We start from the raw sequence: 18,050 nt of genomic DNA, 5'->3' as shown, positions 1-18,050 counted from the left end.
CTTGTACAGCAGTAACTTCTCTGACGCTGACATTAGGGTTATCGTCAACTGCACGAAGAATTGCCTTGTCCATTGCAGGTGTCCACGTCGTTCTAGGTCTTCCCCAGTGGCGAGTCATAGGTTGGAATTTTCCGTGCTCCCTAAGACGCCGATCAATTGCTTCCACCTTCTTTCTGGAAATGTGTCTCGATACAAACGTACCACGCCACGGCTATTGCCCCGTGCTAATCCATACATCAAATGGGCATCTGTCAACTCCGCATTTGTAAACATTGCACTGAATGCAAAACCACGTTCGTGATGAACACTAACCTGTTGATGCTACTTACTGATGTGCTTGATGCTAGTACTGTAGATCAATGAGTCGCATGTCAACACAAGCACCGAAGTCAACATTACCTTCCTTCAATTGGGCCAACTGGCGGTGAATCGAGGAAGTACAGTACATACTGACGAAACTAAAATGACCCCTAACATGGAAATTAAACGTTTCCGGACACATGCCCACATAACATCTTTTCTTTATTTGTGTGTGAGGAATGTTTCCTAAAAGTTTGGCCGTACATTTTTGTAACACCCTGTATATACTGCGTTATTGTTGTCTTTAGTCCAAAGATTGGTTTGATACAGCTGTACATGCAGCTCTATCCAGTGCAAGCCTCTTCATCTCCACATAACTGCTGCAACCTACATCCTTTTGAATCTGCTTATTGTACTCATCTCTTGCTCTCCCCCTACAATTTTTGCCCCCATCCCAACCGTCACACTTCCCTCCAATACTAAATTGGTGATCCGTTGATGTCTCACAATGTGTTCTATCAACCGACAGCTTCTTCTAGTCATGTTGTGCCATAAATTTCTTTTCTTCCCAGTTCTGTTCAGTACTTCCCCTCTAGCTATGTGACCTACCCACCTAATCTTCTGAATTCTTCAGTTGCACCCTATTTCCAAAGCTTCTATTCTCTTCTTATCTAAACTTGTTTATCGTGCATGTTTCACTTCCATACATGAGTGCATTCCATACAAACAGTTTCCAGAAAGACTTCCTAACACTTGAATCTATATTCGATATTAACAAATTTCTTTTCTTCAGAAATGATTTTCTTGCCATTGCCAGCATATACTTTATATTGTCTCTACGAGGGCTGTTCGGAAAGTAAGATGCGCTTGTCGCAAAATGGAAACCATAGTGAAGCTTTGTGCAGATATGCTGCGCAGTGTCTCTAATATGCTCATCGATCCTGTTTAGTCGCTCTTTTCAGTTCTGAGCGGGCAGCGAGCACGTAAAGATGCATAAAAAATAGTGTCTCCCTCCAAGTACGGAGGCCTGGAGAGAAATTTCGCCTGATGTCATGCAGCCCACATAACATAGCTGTTGTGTGTTTCCTTCTTTATGACAATCTTTGGCCGCACTCTGCAGGGGCAATAAAGACGCTCCTGCAGCGTTTTCGATATGAAGTGTTTGATCACCCGCAATACAGACAGTAACTGACTACCCCTGCGTTTCACCTCTGGTCGCGTGAACTTCTGCCTATGAAGACAACATTTTGGCACAGACAACGAGCTGTACAATAAAGTAGAGAATTGGCGGAAAGCAGGGACGGCTGCCTTCTTTGACGAGTGTACTGGAAAGTTGGTACAGTGCTACGACAAATGTCTAAGTCTGAGCGGCGACTATGTAGACAAATATCTGGAAGTTTTAGATAAATGTTGAAAATAAAAAAATTTTTGATTTTCACAGTGGTTTCCATTTCGCAACCGATGGGGTCTTACTTTCCGAATAGGCCTCGTACTTCGGCCATCATCAGTTATTTTGTTACCAAACAGAAAACTCATTTACTACTTTAAGTGTTTCATTTACTGGTCTGATTCCCTCGGCATCATCTGATTTAATACAGGGAGGAGCGAATAACAGCGGCGTGTTGAACAGAGGCCAGCTGGAATTGCTGCAGTCTCATCCAATAAGTTCTGTTGCAGTTGTTGCAGACAATGAGGACTGTTACCTCAGTAGATAACCACTCACAAAACTGGAGGCGCTGAGGAACATAGTTTTAATGCATGACAACAGATTTTCACTAGGGATGCACGTGCAGGTCCAGGTGGAGTGTCCACCCGCATGATCGACGTGCTATCCCGGTCTCTTACCACTCCTAAGACTCTCAATGATTTTCTCGTGAACTGCAGCCACATTTCCTGGTGTGTGGCCACGCTTAAGAATGTTTTCTCACTTGTTCGAACAGACCCTATCTGACACCATTTTCGGACTAAGCGCTACACGGCACCATTCTCTGGCACTTTTACACCATTGCACTTCTCAGTAAACAGCTGACCATACCGTTTCCACGACTTGGTTGTCACGCAACTTTCCACAACGAAAGCCCGCTGCTCCACTGTGAGTACCATCGTCACCACTCCCATCATGCACCGGTGCTGTTGCTCGCAGTGTGGTTTAAGCTGCCTGAGACTGAAGTCGTGTGTGTGAGTTGCGTTTGCGTGAGTGTATGTGTGTGTGTGTGTGTGTGTGTGTGTGTGTGTGTGTGTGTCTGTCGTCTATTGTTCACGAAGGCCTTAATGGCCAACAACTTTAATTGTGAGAGTCTCTTTGTTGTGCCTATCTGCAACTCAATCTCTTCTATGGGGTGAATAGCAACTTTAATTTTCATAATATTGTTACATTCCATCCTGGAGTTTCGATTGCTTGATTTGTTAAGAATAGGTACGTTTTGTACATAGTTGTACATAGTTTGTCGCCCAGTTGTTTGAAGTATTTAAGAACACAGAAGGTAAAAGTATGAATGTTTATTATTGCGTAGTCAGTGATACATCCATCTTTTACACGCATGTAAAATTTCAGACTTTTTCGTACAGGGAAATCTGGAGACAACAATCGCACTCCTAAGACAATGAACACAACATATAAAACACTCTAAACTACCAAATATAAAAACTATTTGTTGTGAATATGTTCACTTTTAAAATTCTGAAAATTGGCAGACATCTGTAGTTTGATTTGCCAGAGGTGGTTGACCTTTACTGGGTAGTTTGGGGGAGGAGACCAGACAGCGAGGTCATCGATCTCATCGGATTAGGGAAGGACGGGGAAGGAAGTGTGCCCTTTCAAAGTAACCATCCCGGCATTTGCCTGGAGCGATTTAGGGAAATCACGGAAAACCTAAATCAGGATGGCTGGACGCGGGATTGAACCGTCGTCCTCCCGAATGCGAGGCCAGTGTGCTAGGCACTGCAGGCCTTTATTGAAAGCAGCATGTTGCACCATTGAGGCAGCAACGCATTCTTTGGTAAATGATCCCTCTGCCGCACAAACTTGTACAGAGCAGACACTCCCAGGACAACAAAACGCAACGAAAGAGATTATTGCAAATACACTGACGAAAAACAATCGGAACACCAAAAATATTGATGTAAAGTAATGAAATTTAGGAAATACCTTTGTATAGGTAACATATTAAAGTTATCAACATTGCAAACTCACAGTTTAGTGAAAGCGCGAGATAAGCCATTGCACATATGAAATGCTGGTACATTAATAGATGGTTTAACCGCCAAAATGTTGCGTGCAAGCATAAAAATGTGCATGAATTGCATTGTTCAGGTGTCAGATGTCAGTTTGTAGGATGGAATTCCATGCCTGTAGCACTTGGTCGTTCAAAACAGGGGCGATTTGTGCTAGACTGAAGACAGATCTGATGATTAGGCAGGCCAAGGAAACACGTCGACACTTTGTAGAGTATGCTGGGTTAGACCGTTACCCTGTTGAAATACACCACCTGGAATGCTGTTTATGAACGGCAGCACAAGTGGTCGAATCACCAGACTGATACAGTTTTGCAGTCAGCGTGCGTAAGGTAACCGGGAGACTGCTCCTGCTGTCATACAAAATAGCACCCCAGACCGTAACTCCAGATGCAGGTGCAGTGTGTCTAAGCCACAGACAGGATATTCAGAGGCGTTCAAAAAAAAAATAAATAAATAAATAAAATGTTCCAATGTGTGTGAAATCTTATGAGACTTAATTGCTAAGGTCATCAATCCCTAAGCTTACACACTACGTAATGTAAATTATCGTAAGGACAAACACACACGCCCATGCCCGAGGGAGGACTCGAACCTCCGCCGGGACCAGCCGCGCAGTCCAACACTACAGTTGTAGGCGCTCACCTGGCCTCCAAAACAACGCATGGCCATCACTAGCAACGAGGCAGAACCAGCTTTCATCAGAAAACACAACAGACCTCCACTCCGCCCTCCAATGAGCTCTCGCTTGCCACCACTGAACTCACGAACGACGGTGGTTTGTCTTCAGTGGATGCACTCTACAGGGCGTATCGCACGGACCTGTCCCTGAAGTAACAGATTTGTAACAGTTCGTTGTGTCACTGTGGTGCCAACTGCTGTTCAGGTTGCTGCTGCAGATGCAGTATGGTCTCAAGAGCCAAGCATCGAACACGATGGTCTTCCTTATCGGTGGCGCCATGTCGCCGCCCGAAGCACCGTCTTCTTGCGGCCTTACGTTCTGGTGACCACCGCTGCCAACAGTCAGGTACAGTGACTACATTTCTGCCAATGCGCTCTTTAGTAACGAAGAAGGAGCTGGTTTAGTCCTATTACAAGATCTCTTCAAACTCAGCGAAGTGTCGATAATGGCGTATTTGTCACCTTAAGCAGGATAGAACGCGAAACAGGCCTTCTTGGAGCAGGCGAGGCACCACGGGACATTTTAATTTTGTCTGTCTATACTTTTACAAATACATTCATAAAACTTTGTCAGCACCGCCAGGAAGGATTCAGGGTTCACACTCACAGCAGTGGAAGATCAAACACATAACAATATACACTCCTGGAAATTGAAATAAGAACACCGTGAATTCATTGTCCCAGGAAGGGGAAACTTTATTGACACATTCCTGGGGTCAGATACATCACATGATCACACTGACAGAACCACAGGCACATAGACACAGGCAACAGACCATGCACAATGTCGGCACTACTACAGTGTATATCCACCTTTCGCAGCAATGCAGGCTGCTATTCTCCCATGGAGACGATCGTAGAGATGCTGGATGTAGTACTGTGGAACGGCTTGCCATGCCATTTGCACCTGGCGCCTCAGTTGGACCAGCGTTCGTGCTGGACGTGCAGACCGCGTGAGACGACGCTTCATCCAGTCCCAAACATGCTCAATGGGGGACAGATCCGGAGATCTTGCTGGCCAGGGTAGTTGACTTACACCTTCTAGAGAACGTTGGGTGCACGGGATGCATGCGGCCGTGCATTGTCCTGTTGGAACAGCAAGTTCCCTTGCCGGTCTAGGAATGGTAGAAAGATGGGTTCGATGACGGTTTGGATGTACCGTGCACTATTCAGCGTCCACTCGACGATCACCAGAGGTGTACGGCCAGTGTAGGAGATCGCTCCCCACGCCATGATGCCGGGTGTTGGCCCTGTGTGCCTCGGTCGTATGCAGTCCTGATTGTGGCGCTCACCTGCACGGCGCCAAACACGCATACGACCATCATTGGCACCAAGGCAGAAGCGACTTTCATCGCTGAAGACGACACGTCTCCATTCGTCCCTCCATTCACGCCTGTCGCGACACCACTGGAGGCGGGCTGCACGATGTTGGGGCGTGGGCAGAAGACGGCCTAACGGTGTGCGGGACCGTAGCCCAGCTTCATGGAGACGGTTGCGAATGGTCCTCGCCGATACCCCAGGAGCAACAGTGTCCCTAATTTGCTGGGAAGTGGCGGTGCGGTCCCCTACGGCACTGCGTAGGATCCTACGGTCTTGGCGTGCATCCGTGCGTCGCTGCGGTCCGGTCCCACGTCGACGGGCACGTGCACCTTCCGCCGACCACTGGCGACAACATCGATGTACTGTGGAGACCTCACGCCCCACGTGTTGAGCAATTCGGCGGTACGTCCACCCGGCCTCCCGCATGCCCACTATACGCCCTCGCTCAAAGTCCGTCAACTGCACATACGGTTCACGTCCACGCTGTCGCGGCATGCTACCAGTGTTAAAGACTGCGATGGAGCTCCGTATGCCACGGCAAACTGGCTGACACTGATGGCGGCGGTGCACAAATGCTGCGCAGCTAGCGCCATTGGACGGCCAACACCGTGGTTCCTGGTGTGTCCGCTGTGCCGTGCGTGTGATCATTGCTTGTACAGCCCTCTCGCAGTGTCCGGAGCAAGTATGGTGGGTCTGACACACCGGTGTCAATGTGTTCTTTTTTCCATTTCCAGGAGTGTAATTTTTTTATTTGTGAAGAAATTTCATCATTTTTTCACTTACTACTGCCTGCATTTGTTGCTATAGGTAGACTTTTCTTTATAAGTAAGAGAGATATTGAGTCAATTTTGCACAACATACAAACAATACTTACGGGTGTATGAAACTCTAGAGTTTTCCAAATCTATTAAAAACTGTGGTAAAAATTGAGATAATTAACATTTTTCCATAAATTAAATAAATTCTAGAGTTTCATGCAGATGTAAGTATTGTTTGTATGCTGTGGAAAATTCATCGAAGAATTTTCTTACTTATGAAGGAAAGTGTACCTATAGCAACAAATGCAGCCAATACTAAGTGAAAAAATGATGAAATTTCACATGTAAAAAAATTCTTTTGTTATGTTTTTGAACTTGCACTGCTATGAGTATGAATCATGAATCCTTCCTGGTCATGCTGACAAAGTTTTATGAACTTATTTGTAAAAGTACAGACAGTGGAATGTCCTGTGGTGCCTCTCCTGCTCCAAGTCGGCCCGTTTGACCTCCTACCCCACTTAAAGGCATTCTTGGCTAACATCAACTCAGCACTTCATTCTCAAAGGTAACCACGGCTCGACCGCCACAGCGTGTACTTAAAGCAAACCTGATTTGCATCCTCATAGTGGCGGTACTAGCGCCATTCTTATACTACTGGTGCTTCATCTGAAAGACATCATCTTTCAGATGCAGAAACATAGGGCACTGTAACAGAACAAAACATCGGCCCTAAATGGAAAGGAGGGCCAGATGTGGATTTTCAGCTATTGGTTTGAAATTCAATAATTTGTGGTTTGCAAAGTAGGGAATAGATCGCAGTTTGTGTTTCATTAAAGCTCAGTAACTCAGTCACTGGATTTATTAGAGCATGGAACTCTCATGTGTAAAACAGCTTCCAATGCCTGATTGTTTAAGGTGTTAAATATTTTTCGATAATCGTGTGGAAACAATATGACTCAAGACGCAAACCGATAATGAGAATTATTTACATTTTCGTGAAAAGCTGCTTTTTTTTCCTAAACTATGTATCGAAAAGTGATATAATACCGCAGATATCTTCGGTGTTATAGGTAGGTACTGTCTGCGAAGTTTGTAGCACATAGAGGTCGTAGTAAAAATACGGACGTCGTGCCTGATGCTTAAGTTTTACGGCATAAACAACGAACTGCTAGTAACTGATGTAATGTTTTCTTGTCGTTATTTTGTGGGGCTGTAAGCGAGAAAAAAATTGAAATTACGTTAAAAGTTTGAGGTTGCTAAATGCTCTTATTATCAAACACTGGTTGTGTATGATCTAGGTAATTTGCCCTCGGTTCTAATAAAATCTAGCGTTACCCGCAGCTCAGTGTTTATGACGTCATATTCCGTAACTGTGTGTAGTACAGTGATACAATTTTTTAGGTAAATTCTTTGGTATATGCGGATTCTGTCTGCAAAGCATGTTGCGAGGTTTAGTAGCAAGGAAGTAACAAATTAAGTAGTATTACCTGATGCTGAATTTTATTGCATGATTAGAGAAAATACAGTAAGTGATGAACTTTAATTCTTTCATTGTTTTGTGGACGGTGTCAGCGAGAAAAAGTTTGTAATATGTTTCAAATTGTGCTTAGACGTTTAACGGAAGACATTAAGAGCTTTCATTCTCAGATACTGGGTAAATTAGTGTGGGTAACTTGTGCGCCGAGAGTTAACGGCTGCTTCAAGACTTGTACACAGTGTCGATTTTAATACTTGACTTACCGTGTTAAACATCTAACGTACGCTTGTACCCCTTAATGAGTATACAGAATTTAAAATTTACAAACTGGTCAATAGTTATAAGTTATTCTTGCCCCTAAAAGCGGCCGGGACTCGTTGACTAGCTAAGTCAAGCCTTCAGCATTACACATGTATGTGGGAGAAATGAAATATAATAATGAGAGTGTGATACCGTAGTGCTGTACACAGTACGACGTAAACAATGGACAGGGCCAGCACCAGAGACTTATTGTTACATTCATTGGCTGCTGGCTCGTCTAGTTCAAAACCTACTGTATCTAATGTTGATCAGCCAACGGAAGAATTAGAAATACATCACTCCCTCTATTGCTCGTCTTGCACATTATGTGTGTATAGTTCTGAGTTTTTTGAAATAAATAAAGACAGAAGTCTAAAAATATTCTATACTGATATATTTAGACGAAAATTTCCCTTTAGAGTACAAAATTAAGGCTGGTGAAGTCATAGATTACGAAAAAATTCGAGAGTGATTGAAGATCTGAGTTTATGAACAGGAATTTGAGCAGTTAAGTGATGCCGAGTCTCTGAAATGCGCTGATCTGTTGTTCGAGGACGCGGGGCATCATTTGTTGGATTGTATAATGAAATAATAAGCAACCAGTTGCATAAAAAAAGTTTAATTTGTTGACCGGAACGACATGACCATGGCATTGTGCTGTATGCACTTTATTATTAACACTCGCAAATAATGCGACAGGCATAACCTTGTGGAGAAGGACAGTAAGTGCCCAAAACCACTCAGAAATTAAATTTCTTATATGCAGCTGGTTGCTTATTTTTTTTACGTAATACTACAGTTGCTAAAGATGGACAAAATATTAAATTTGTTTTACTTTACCGATATTTTGGCTCTCCGAAAAATGAGAACCGTCGCTTGAAGAACAAAATGTATTATGAACAGAAATAATTTTAAAAATCGACATTCCCCGCAGGTAAAATGAAAGCAAGTGATACGAGGTTTAAATGTAATTCTGTAAACAAGCTGTTAGTATCCGACGAGTAACGCGTAAGTGATGCAGCGGTTTCTCGATTGTGGTATCTTTTTCTTTTGTAAATAGGCTTTGCTGTAAATAGTAAAAATAAAATAAATTTTGTCCCATTGATGATAAACAGTTGCGTATTCTGACTCGTATGATAGACTAAAATACTGCACGAACACTACTCGAATCCGGATCTTTGCCTTTAGTACATGTTGCTCTTCCAACTCAGCTGTATGAAGAGATCTCGAGCTTTCAATCAGCTAGTGCTGTTTTCCTCGAAACAATTCTCGGAACATAGCTTCGGTTAGTCAGATATGTGAACATGGGCTAACACTCCACCAAACAGTTGAACTTATAGAGCTTTATGTATTTACTTATCTTATTTTTTGCATAAAACTCTCGAGAAAATAATGAAGTTGAGCTCTCTATGTTCTATTACTCAAATATCTAAATAAACGTCGAAGTCATGTTGCAAGTAGAGATACTTTCGCGCACCTTATTGAAATATGTTGTCTGTTGTTATATTTTAGCTTCAAAGCATGTACGATCGTAATCCTTTGCACATTTTATCGGCAATTATTAAGCGGTAGTAAATATTCTTTCTATACAACGTTGTAGCTACTACTGTTCGGTTCGTACTGTACATGTTCTTTAAGTGCTGGGATGAGTTAAGTATCGGTAATACCGTAACGGGTTTGCATTAAACAGGATTAAGGAGCCTATCTCAAATAATGGTGCTTAAGTTTAACGTAGTGTGCACCAAACTATAGCATTCGCAGTTATGCAGTCACAAGACAAAATTTCTTCAGCTTCTTACAGCATTACTCTTATGGTTCTTTACGTTCGGCAAGTTTGTTGAAAAAAAATCATTACGTCTTCTCAGTCTTCAGCATAAAGAAAGGTAGCAAGCAAACTCTTCTCGCACCTTGCACACGACAGGAAAAGTAAAGAAGGTTTCCTGAGGACCAGCTCTCAGTAGTTCTGACTGGCAAAGATACTGTTGGAAGGCACCCAAGTCTCTAATATCTCCCGCGTGGCATGAGAACCTAGTAAAAGTGAAGAAAAGGCCGCTGTTGCCGAGCGGTTCTAGGCGCTTCTGCTACGGTCGCAGGTTCGAATTCTGCCTCGGGCATGGATGTGTGTGATGTCCATAGGTTAGTTAGGTTTAAGTAGTTCTAAGTCTAGAGGACTGATGACGTCAGATGTTAATTCCCATAGTGCTGAGAGCTATTTGAACCATTTTTTGAAAGTGAAGAAATGAAGATGTATTTCCCATTATTCACTACAAACTTACATATACAGTGTGGTCAAAAAATATCTGAAACGCTTGTAAGGGGGTTGCAGGGAACCTGTACTGAGACACAAATGTTAAGAAAAAGATTCGATGCTTTGCGCCATTTCTGAGCCATTCAACAAGGAAATTAGCCAATCAGGACTTCATACGCTCAAGTTATAGCGGCCAGCCAGGGGCGGCTTTGCCCAACGATTGCTTTCTTTGGTCAGCTGAAACTTGAAATTGCGCGCGCGACGACCTTATTGGCTGACTTCAATGCTGAATAATTCGAAAACAGCGCAACGTACGGGATCTTTTTACGTAACATTTATGTCTCAGTACAACCTGCAGTACAACGTCCCTAAAAGCACTTCAGACATTTTCTGGTCACCCTATAGATGAAATCTGTTGAATCCTGCCTTGACGATATATATGAGGGCTCTAGGAAGCCTGCTTTCTCGGATCGATAGATAACATTGAAACAAATTGTATTAATGAGTTTATTATTAACTTTCACAATAACACCGAGTGTCGCAAGCAAAGGGCGACGTGCAAATAAGAAATCTATTCAGTATATACCAATCCTAATACAAGTGAAGTGATACAGTCGACTCTGTAGAACTGGGCCGCGGCCAGTCGCCCGGGGCTCTTACGTTCTGTTCAAACGACATTTACAGTCACGTAACAAAAATAGCACCGGTAGGCATTTTCTGTGACCTATCCAAAGCATATGATTGTGTGTGTCTTATTATACTTCTTTTGATGTTTTATGGGGTTGATGGTATAGCCAACCAATGGATTATGTCATATCTAACAAAACGAATGCAGGAAGTTGTACCTGGTACAATACTGGCCATTAAAATTGCAACACCGAGATGAAATGCAGATGATAAACGGGTATTCATTGGACAAATATATTGTACTAGAACTGACATGTGATTACAATTTCACGCAATTTGGGTGCATATATCCTGAGAAATCAGCACCCAGGACACGGACCTTTGGCGGTAATAACTGCCTTGATACGCCTGGGCATTGAGTCAAACAGAGCTTGGATGGCATGTACTGGTACAGCTTCAACACGATATCACAGTTCAACAAGAGTAGTGACTGGCGTATTGTGACGAGCCAGTTGCTCGGCCACCATTGACCAGACGTTTTCAGTTGGTGAGGGATCTGGAGAATGTGCTGGCCAGGGCAGTAGTCGAACATTTTCTGTATACAGAAAGGCCCGTACAGGACCTGCAACATGCGGTCGTGCATTGTCCTGCTGAAATGTAGGGCTTCGGAGGGATCGAATGAAGGGTAGAGCCACGGGTCGTAACATATCTGAAATGTAATGTCCACTGTTCAAAGTGCCGTCAATGCGAACAAGAGGTGACCGAGACGTGTAACCAATGGCACCCCATACCATCACGCCGGGTGATACGCCAGTATGGCGATGACGAATAAACGCTTCCAATGTACGTTCACCGCGATGTCGCCAAACACGCATGCGAAGATCATGATGCTGTAAACAGAACCTGGATTCATCCGAAAAAAATGACGTTTGACCATTCGTGCACCCAGGTTCGTCATTGAGTACACCATCTCAGGCGATCCTGTCTGTGATGGAGCGCCAAGGGTAACAGCAGCCATGGTCTCCCATAGTCCATGCTGCTGCAAACTGTCGTGCAGATGGTTGTTGTCTTGCAAACGTCCCCATCTGTTGCCTCATTGATCGAGACGTGGCGGCACGTTCCGTTACAGCCATGCTAGTGACACGAGGCTGTTGGGATCCAGCACGGCGTTCCGTATTACCCTCCTGAAGCCACCGATTCAATATTCTGCTAACAGTCTTTGTATCTCGACCAATGCGAGCAGCAATGTCGCGATACGATAAACCACAATCGCGATAGGCTACAACCCGACCTTTATCAAAGTCGGAAACGTGATGGCACGCATTTGTCCTCCTTACACGAGGCATCACAACAACGTTTCACCAGACAACACCGGTCAACTGTTATTTGTGTAGGAGAAGTCGGTTGGAAACTTTGCTCATGTCAGCACGTTGTAGGTATCGCCACCGGCGTCAACCTTGTGTGAATGCTCTGAACAGCTAATCATTTGCATATCACAGCATCTTCTTCCTTTCGGTTAAATTTCGCTTCTGTAGCACGTCATCTACCTGGTGTAGCAATTTTAATGGCCAGTAGTGTAGCAATTCAACCTACAGAATCTAGGAGCGTAATTCTGACTGGAGATAAATCAATCGTAGTTCCACTACTGTTTCTGATATATGTAAATGATTTACAGTCTATGTACAACAAGCAGAATTGGTTCTTTATGCAGATGACACCAGTATTGCAATCACTCCCAGTATGCATATAGAAATAGAAAAAATTGGTGAACAAAGTTCTCAAAAGTACCATTGACTGGTTTTCTGCGAATGGTCTCACCCTGAATTTCACGAAGACACAACATATTCATGTATGGGCACTGCGTCAGTAGTAAGTGCAACACATAATATTCGTGGTGGAAACTTCAAAATTCGTATGTGTCCATATTGATGAGAATTTAAATGGGAAGAAATTCATTTTGGAACTCCTAAAACAACTTAGTTCAACAACAGTTGCACTTATAATCATAGCAAATTTTGGGGAGTGAAAAATCAGTAAGTTGACATATTTTGCTTATTTTCATTCAGTAATGTCATATGGAATAATGTTCTGGGGTAACTCATCTTTAAGAAAGGATGTCTTTATTGCCCAAAGCGTGCTGTATGAATGATATGTGGTCCACACCCCGATCATTTTGTAGACATCTGTATAAGTAGTTGGGCATTCTGACTACTGCTTCACAGTATATTTATTCCCTCATGAAGTTTGTTGAAAAATGGTTCAAATGCCTCTGAGCACTATGGGACTTAAGATCTGAGGTCATCAGTTCCCCAGAATTTAGAACTACTTTAACCTAACCACCTAAGAACATCACATACATCCATGCTCGAGGCAGGATTTGAACCTGTGACCGTAGCGGCCACCCGGTTCCGGACTTAAGCGCCTAGAACCGCTCGGCTACAGCGGCCGGATGTTGAAAAATAATCCACTACAGTTCAAAAGGAACAATACTAGAAGAAAGATGGAAAAATTAGAAAATAAACTGAAAAAGTTTCTCCTTGACAAGTCCTTCTAATACGCAGAAGAATTTCTATGTTTGTAGTGTGTTGAAGGTGGTGGATAGGAATTGCTAACTCAATCTGTATATCTTGTTTTCATTTACCCGAAAAAAAATAATTATATGGTGATGTTTAGAGTACAGTAAGTAACTACAGTAAGTAACAGTAAGTAAGTAACTAATTAGCTAACTTCGCATAGAGGCTGCAGCTGTCGCGTTGTCGTGCTGGAGAGGAGTCGGCCAGCGTGCAATGGGCTTACATCGTCTCCCAGCCCTCTCTGCTTTCTCGTTACCGAGTGGTTTGCAGGAGATTGACTTTACGAAGTAACAAAATCCATACCATAGAACTTCAGCAAAAATCTAAACAAGCGTTGGTACTTTCCATAAATTATAATAAAACGCAAAAATGGAAGTATAGTTATTATTGATTTATTATGAATCTCTGGCCACTAGCCACTCAAAACGGAACCCACGATAAAATGAAACTACTAGAACCGCTGACTGTCCATTAAAGCAACTACTAGCATCCTCCCAAACAAAATATTCACTCACCACCTATTCATCAATTTTAGTGTTTATGAGCCTCCATTTTTCTCCAGCTCTATGACACACTCCAAACGATCACCTCTTTTTTCGTATAATGCTACTCTCGCTCACTTGCATCCCTCAAATTTCGCACACCTTCTCAAACACCGAGAGTGTCTTGGGCACTCCTATGTCTGCGGTAAAGATGAACACCTGAACTCCACCGCATTATCCATCATTGATAGCCCTGCCCTTCTGCCTTCGGTAACAATATTTCATCCACAAAACATTCTACATACTATCCCAAAGTAATTTTTGTTGTATACCCTGACAGTCACAACGTCTCCTTCCCAAACTTCAGACCACCTTTTTGCTATTACTACCGTCCTTGTAACCCCTACACCCCATCCATCAGCTCTTTCTCGCTGATATAACACGAATATTATCTCCAATTTGAAATTTGCATTCGAATCACTACCTTCAAAATGGGTCACGGAACCCTCTTCATAGTCATCCACATAGGATAAAGAATTCACATCTTCAATATTGCTTCATGCAACTCGTCGACATTATTTTTCTCTTAATCAAACCTGATTTATTATTCTTTTAATTGTTATTATCCAAAGACTGCAGACTGACAACCTGATTGGGGCTCAGTCCAGGGAAACTAAAACGTAAAGATTATTGAGGACGGTAACGTAGGTTGTCTCACGTTCGAGGATACACGTTTGACTTCGCTGCCTTAGCAGTAAGACTGAAGGGGTTTGGTGCAACAATTCACAGCATTTAGCTGCAGAATGCGCAAACTTTAGTTCACACTTTGTAATCAGGTTGGAAGTACAAATACGATGATAATACTGCGTGGCTTATAAGCTTCATCCAGCCATTTCAATGGTTTTTGTAGCGTGTCTCTGTTAATATTGAACCTAGTAACGTCTCTGCTGAACTGAAGGGATCAAGTTACACACCTTTCCATTAAAAATAAATGACATTTCAGCGGTTTATTAGAAGGATCTCCCCAGCAATAACAACAACACCAAGTTTTAAACTACGTAAATAATCAAATGTACTGCCGTACTAAAAAGTAGGGACCACAATCAAAAAATTAAAATTAAAACTTCAGAACATAAGTAAAAGAGCAACTGGTGCTCATCTTGAGATTCGCACATTATACTGATCTTCAGGGCGAAAGAGAACGAAGAGGAATCGGAAAGTTATTCAACACTGTGCAGCCTGTTTACCATGAAACTGGAGTTGGAAATAAACAAAACTTAAAATATCGCGAACATACAGTAGAAGTAGTGAAGTAATTTTGTAGTGAAGTTACGGAGGTAGTTGGCAAGAGCAAACGAGCTCGAACTAAATACAACACTTTTTCTTTAGTTTGGTAGGGTTTTACAGATTAAGAGTATACCCGTAGAGAAAATCCGAACTGTAGATTTATTAGGTAGAATCGTCAAGTAAAACTTCGATGAAAAACTTTTAACAGATGGGAGGGCAGATTGCTGAGTTGCGGGGAAACGTTAGTTACTGTACCACTGCAGGGAGCAGCCGATGTAAACTGTAAACGACGAGAGGGTGAGAGAGAATACCGAAGTCACATGGTGCAGCAGGTTTTGCAGTCCAGAAACGGACACAAGCAGAGGGCCGCATTTCACTACTCAAAATAGTGACAAGACTGCTCGCATCAGCCCAACGAACTCAGCTGACTCCATTGTTGCGAAGTAGTTGTACCCGAGTCACAGAAGTAATAGTACTGCTTCTCACTCTTTTACACGAATGCCTAGATATTCACTGACATTTTCAAAGCTTACCCTACGATGTTATCGTTTCAATGAGAAATTAAGGTTTTTCCATCGTTGACACTCTAAAAGTTTCAATGGCAAGTTCGTCCACAACTATTTGTCCCATAGAGGGAGAAGACGAGATACAAATACAGGAAGACGCGGTGGCTCATGTACTGTACGCCGGTTGTATCTTTGGTGAGGACAACCAGATTCCGATAGGCTACATAAACTGAAACGAGGCTACATAGTAAAGGACACAAATATCAATAATCGGAACTTCCAAAACTGTACTTGTTATATCTACTAATTCTCCAAGTTGCATCGGTGAGGTGCCATTCAGACAGAAACAGCAATTAATCCGTTCTTTTTGATAATGAATGTTTAAGGAATTATTGGAGTACTGTGTCGTATCTGCCAATACGTAAGATATTGCCATTAAGAGAAAGGTAGGCAAGAACAACTGTATGTTGCATGTGCACATTATTTCTGATTTTAAATTACGTGTGCATCCGACTTCCCTGGGATCACTCACGGAATTATTTATATTCGTTGTTATAGATTTTATTTCACCCTCCACGTTTATTATGCAAATCTCCATTTCTATATTGTTTAGGGGAGGAGCTCATTGACTCATCGTAGTCTGCTATCTGATTTTTACATTCTCCATTTATTGGTGTGAATATGAAGTACATCGCAATAAAACAATTATTACAATACTGTTTCAGTTAACTGCATGGGTCTTACCGGTATACACCAACGGAACGTTAGAGAATGTCGACATAAAGATAAACATGATGCTCGAAACGAAAATGATGAAATAAAAATTATTTCAAGGAAATATTTCTTTTGAAATTTGATAGTAGATAGGTTACTTACAAATTAGCCATTTACTTGATATTACATTATTTCCGTTTTCGAATTTCTTGTTCTAAATTGCTGGTGTAGCAACCCGTAATATTCTAAATTCGTCTGGCTTCACGTAATATTCTGGGCAAAAAGTCATACCTGAATTGATATTGTTCGAGATTCATATCTAAGCGTAGAGAGTAGTTTCATATCACAGGGGTGATAAGACAGATATAACAGTCGTCATAAGACAGGTTAATGAACAAAGTATACTTTTCTTGTTTTGTTATGCGACGAGATCGGAATTAAGCGATGATGCACTTCCCAGGTACACAGTTTTTGTTGGGTAGATAAAAGATCTTCAAACACAAATTGTAACACAAATAATTCATATATTCTCGTAAAGTCTATGCAACAGGAAAAAAAGTCCGACTCGCCTGTAATGGCACTTCGCTTTTTTGGCTTTTAACATGCTGGAAGAGTATGTTTAACAATAAGGAACGAGATAGTTGATTGTCGTTTGTACGTTTTCTACAGCGTCACCTTCATCACACGCGACCCTTCTTTCGAGCAGATCTTGAGAGGTTGCAACTGTAGTTTTGAGAGTACAGAGTAATTTCCGACTAATCTGCGCGATGGCACAGCGGCCGGTACTCACCGGCGTCATATCTGCGCGGTCTGGTAGCGGTGGGGGCGGCAGGGGAGGCTGCGTCTGGGTCGCACGGCGGTCGGCGTCGCACTGTGGCGCCCAGAGGCACGCCGCCTCCGCCTGCGCCGTGCGGGCACACGCCCTGGCGGCGGCTTCCCAAACTAGGCAGCGCCTGTTGGATAGACAACCTGGGCAGCAACCTGCTGAAAGGCGCGCTTACACCTGAGCGTCTAGTTTGATCCATTTCATAATCAGCAGCGGCTAGTGAGTAAACAATTTGGTTGTCAAAAGATTTTTAAATTTGAGAGTACGAAATTAATAGCATGTGCTGTATAACAGGTATGCTTATCAACAAATTTATACAACTACAGCCTCTGACAATAACAATAATAATAATAATAATAATAATAATAATAATAGTAATAATAATATGAATTACTTCTCTGTTGAAAGGATTGTTTTTTATGAAATTTTGCTAAGTTCAGGCCAAGAACGAAATAATGTGTAAGCTTTCGCTACACTCTGTTTCACGTTTTAGTGTAAGTAGGAGGTTTCGTTCTTTTTTCGGACCTAACATCTGTATTATGTAACAACAACGACGCTGTACTATTGTACATATAAATAATATATTTTCTTCTGATTTTTCGATAAACTTGTGTAATTGGTGTTTTGATTTCATTTCTTTTTTGTTTCATGCCATTGTGTTAAGGAAACAGTAAACAAGCTTCAATGTGAATATTAATGTTTACGTCAAATGTCAAC

General features: G+C 42.4%; 1 protein-coding gene across 1 annotated transcript in view; it reads right to left on the bottom strand.

Moving 5' to 3' along the window:
* Window positions 1-17,377, bottom strand: part of LOC126355904 (uncharacterized) — a 578,345-nt gene extending 560,968 nt beyond the window's left edge. Inside the window, exon 1 of the mRNA XM_050006416.1 lies at window positions 17,298-17,377. Within this exon, the coding sequence (XP_049862373.1) occupies window positions 17,298-17,306 (9 nt within the window). The 5' untranslated portion in view covers window positions 17,307-17,377. The remainder of the gene's footprint in view (window positions 1-17,297) is intronic.
* Between the last annotated feature and the right edge of the window lie 673 nt (window positions 17,378-18,050).

The sequence above is a fragment of the Schistocerca gregaria genome, chromosome 3, assembly GCF_023897955.1.
Source record: "Schistocerca gregaria isolate iqSchGreg1 chromosome 3, iqSchGreg1.2, whole genome shotgun sequence".
Lineage (NCBI taxonomy): Eukaryota > Metazoa > Arthropoda > Insecta > Orthoptera > Acrididae > Schistocerca > Schistocerca gregaria.
This window is presented reverse-complemented; position numbering and strand designations above follow the sequence as displayed.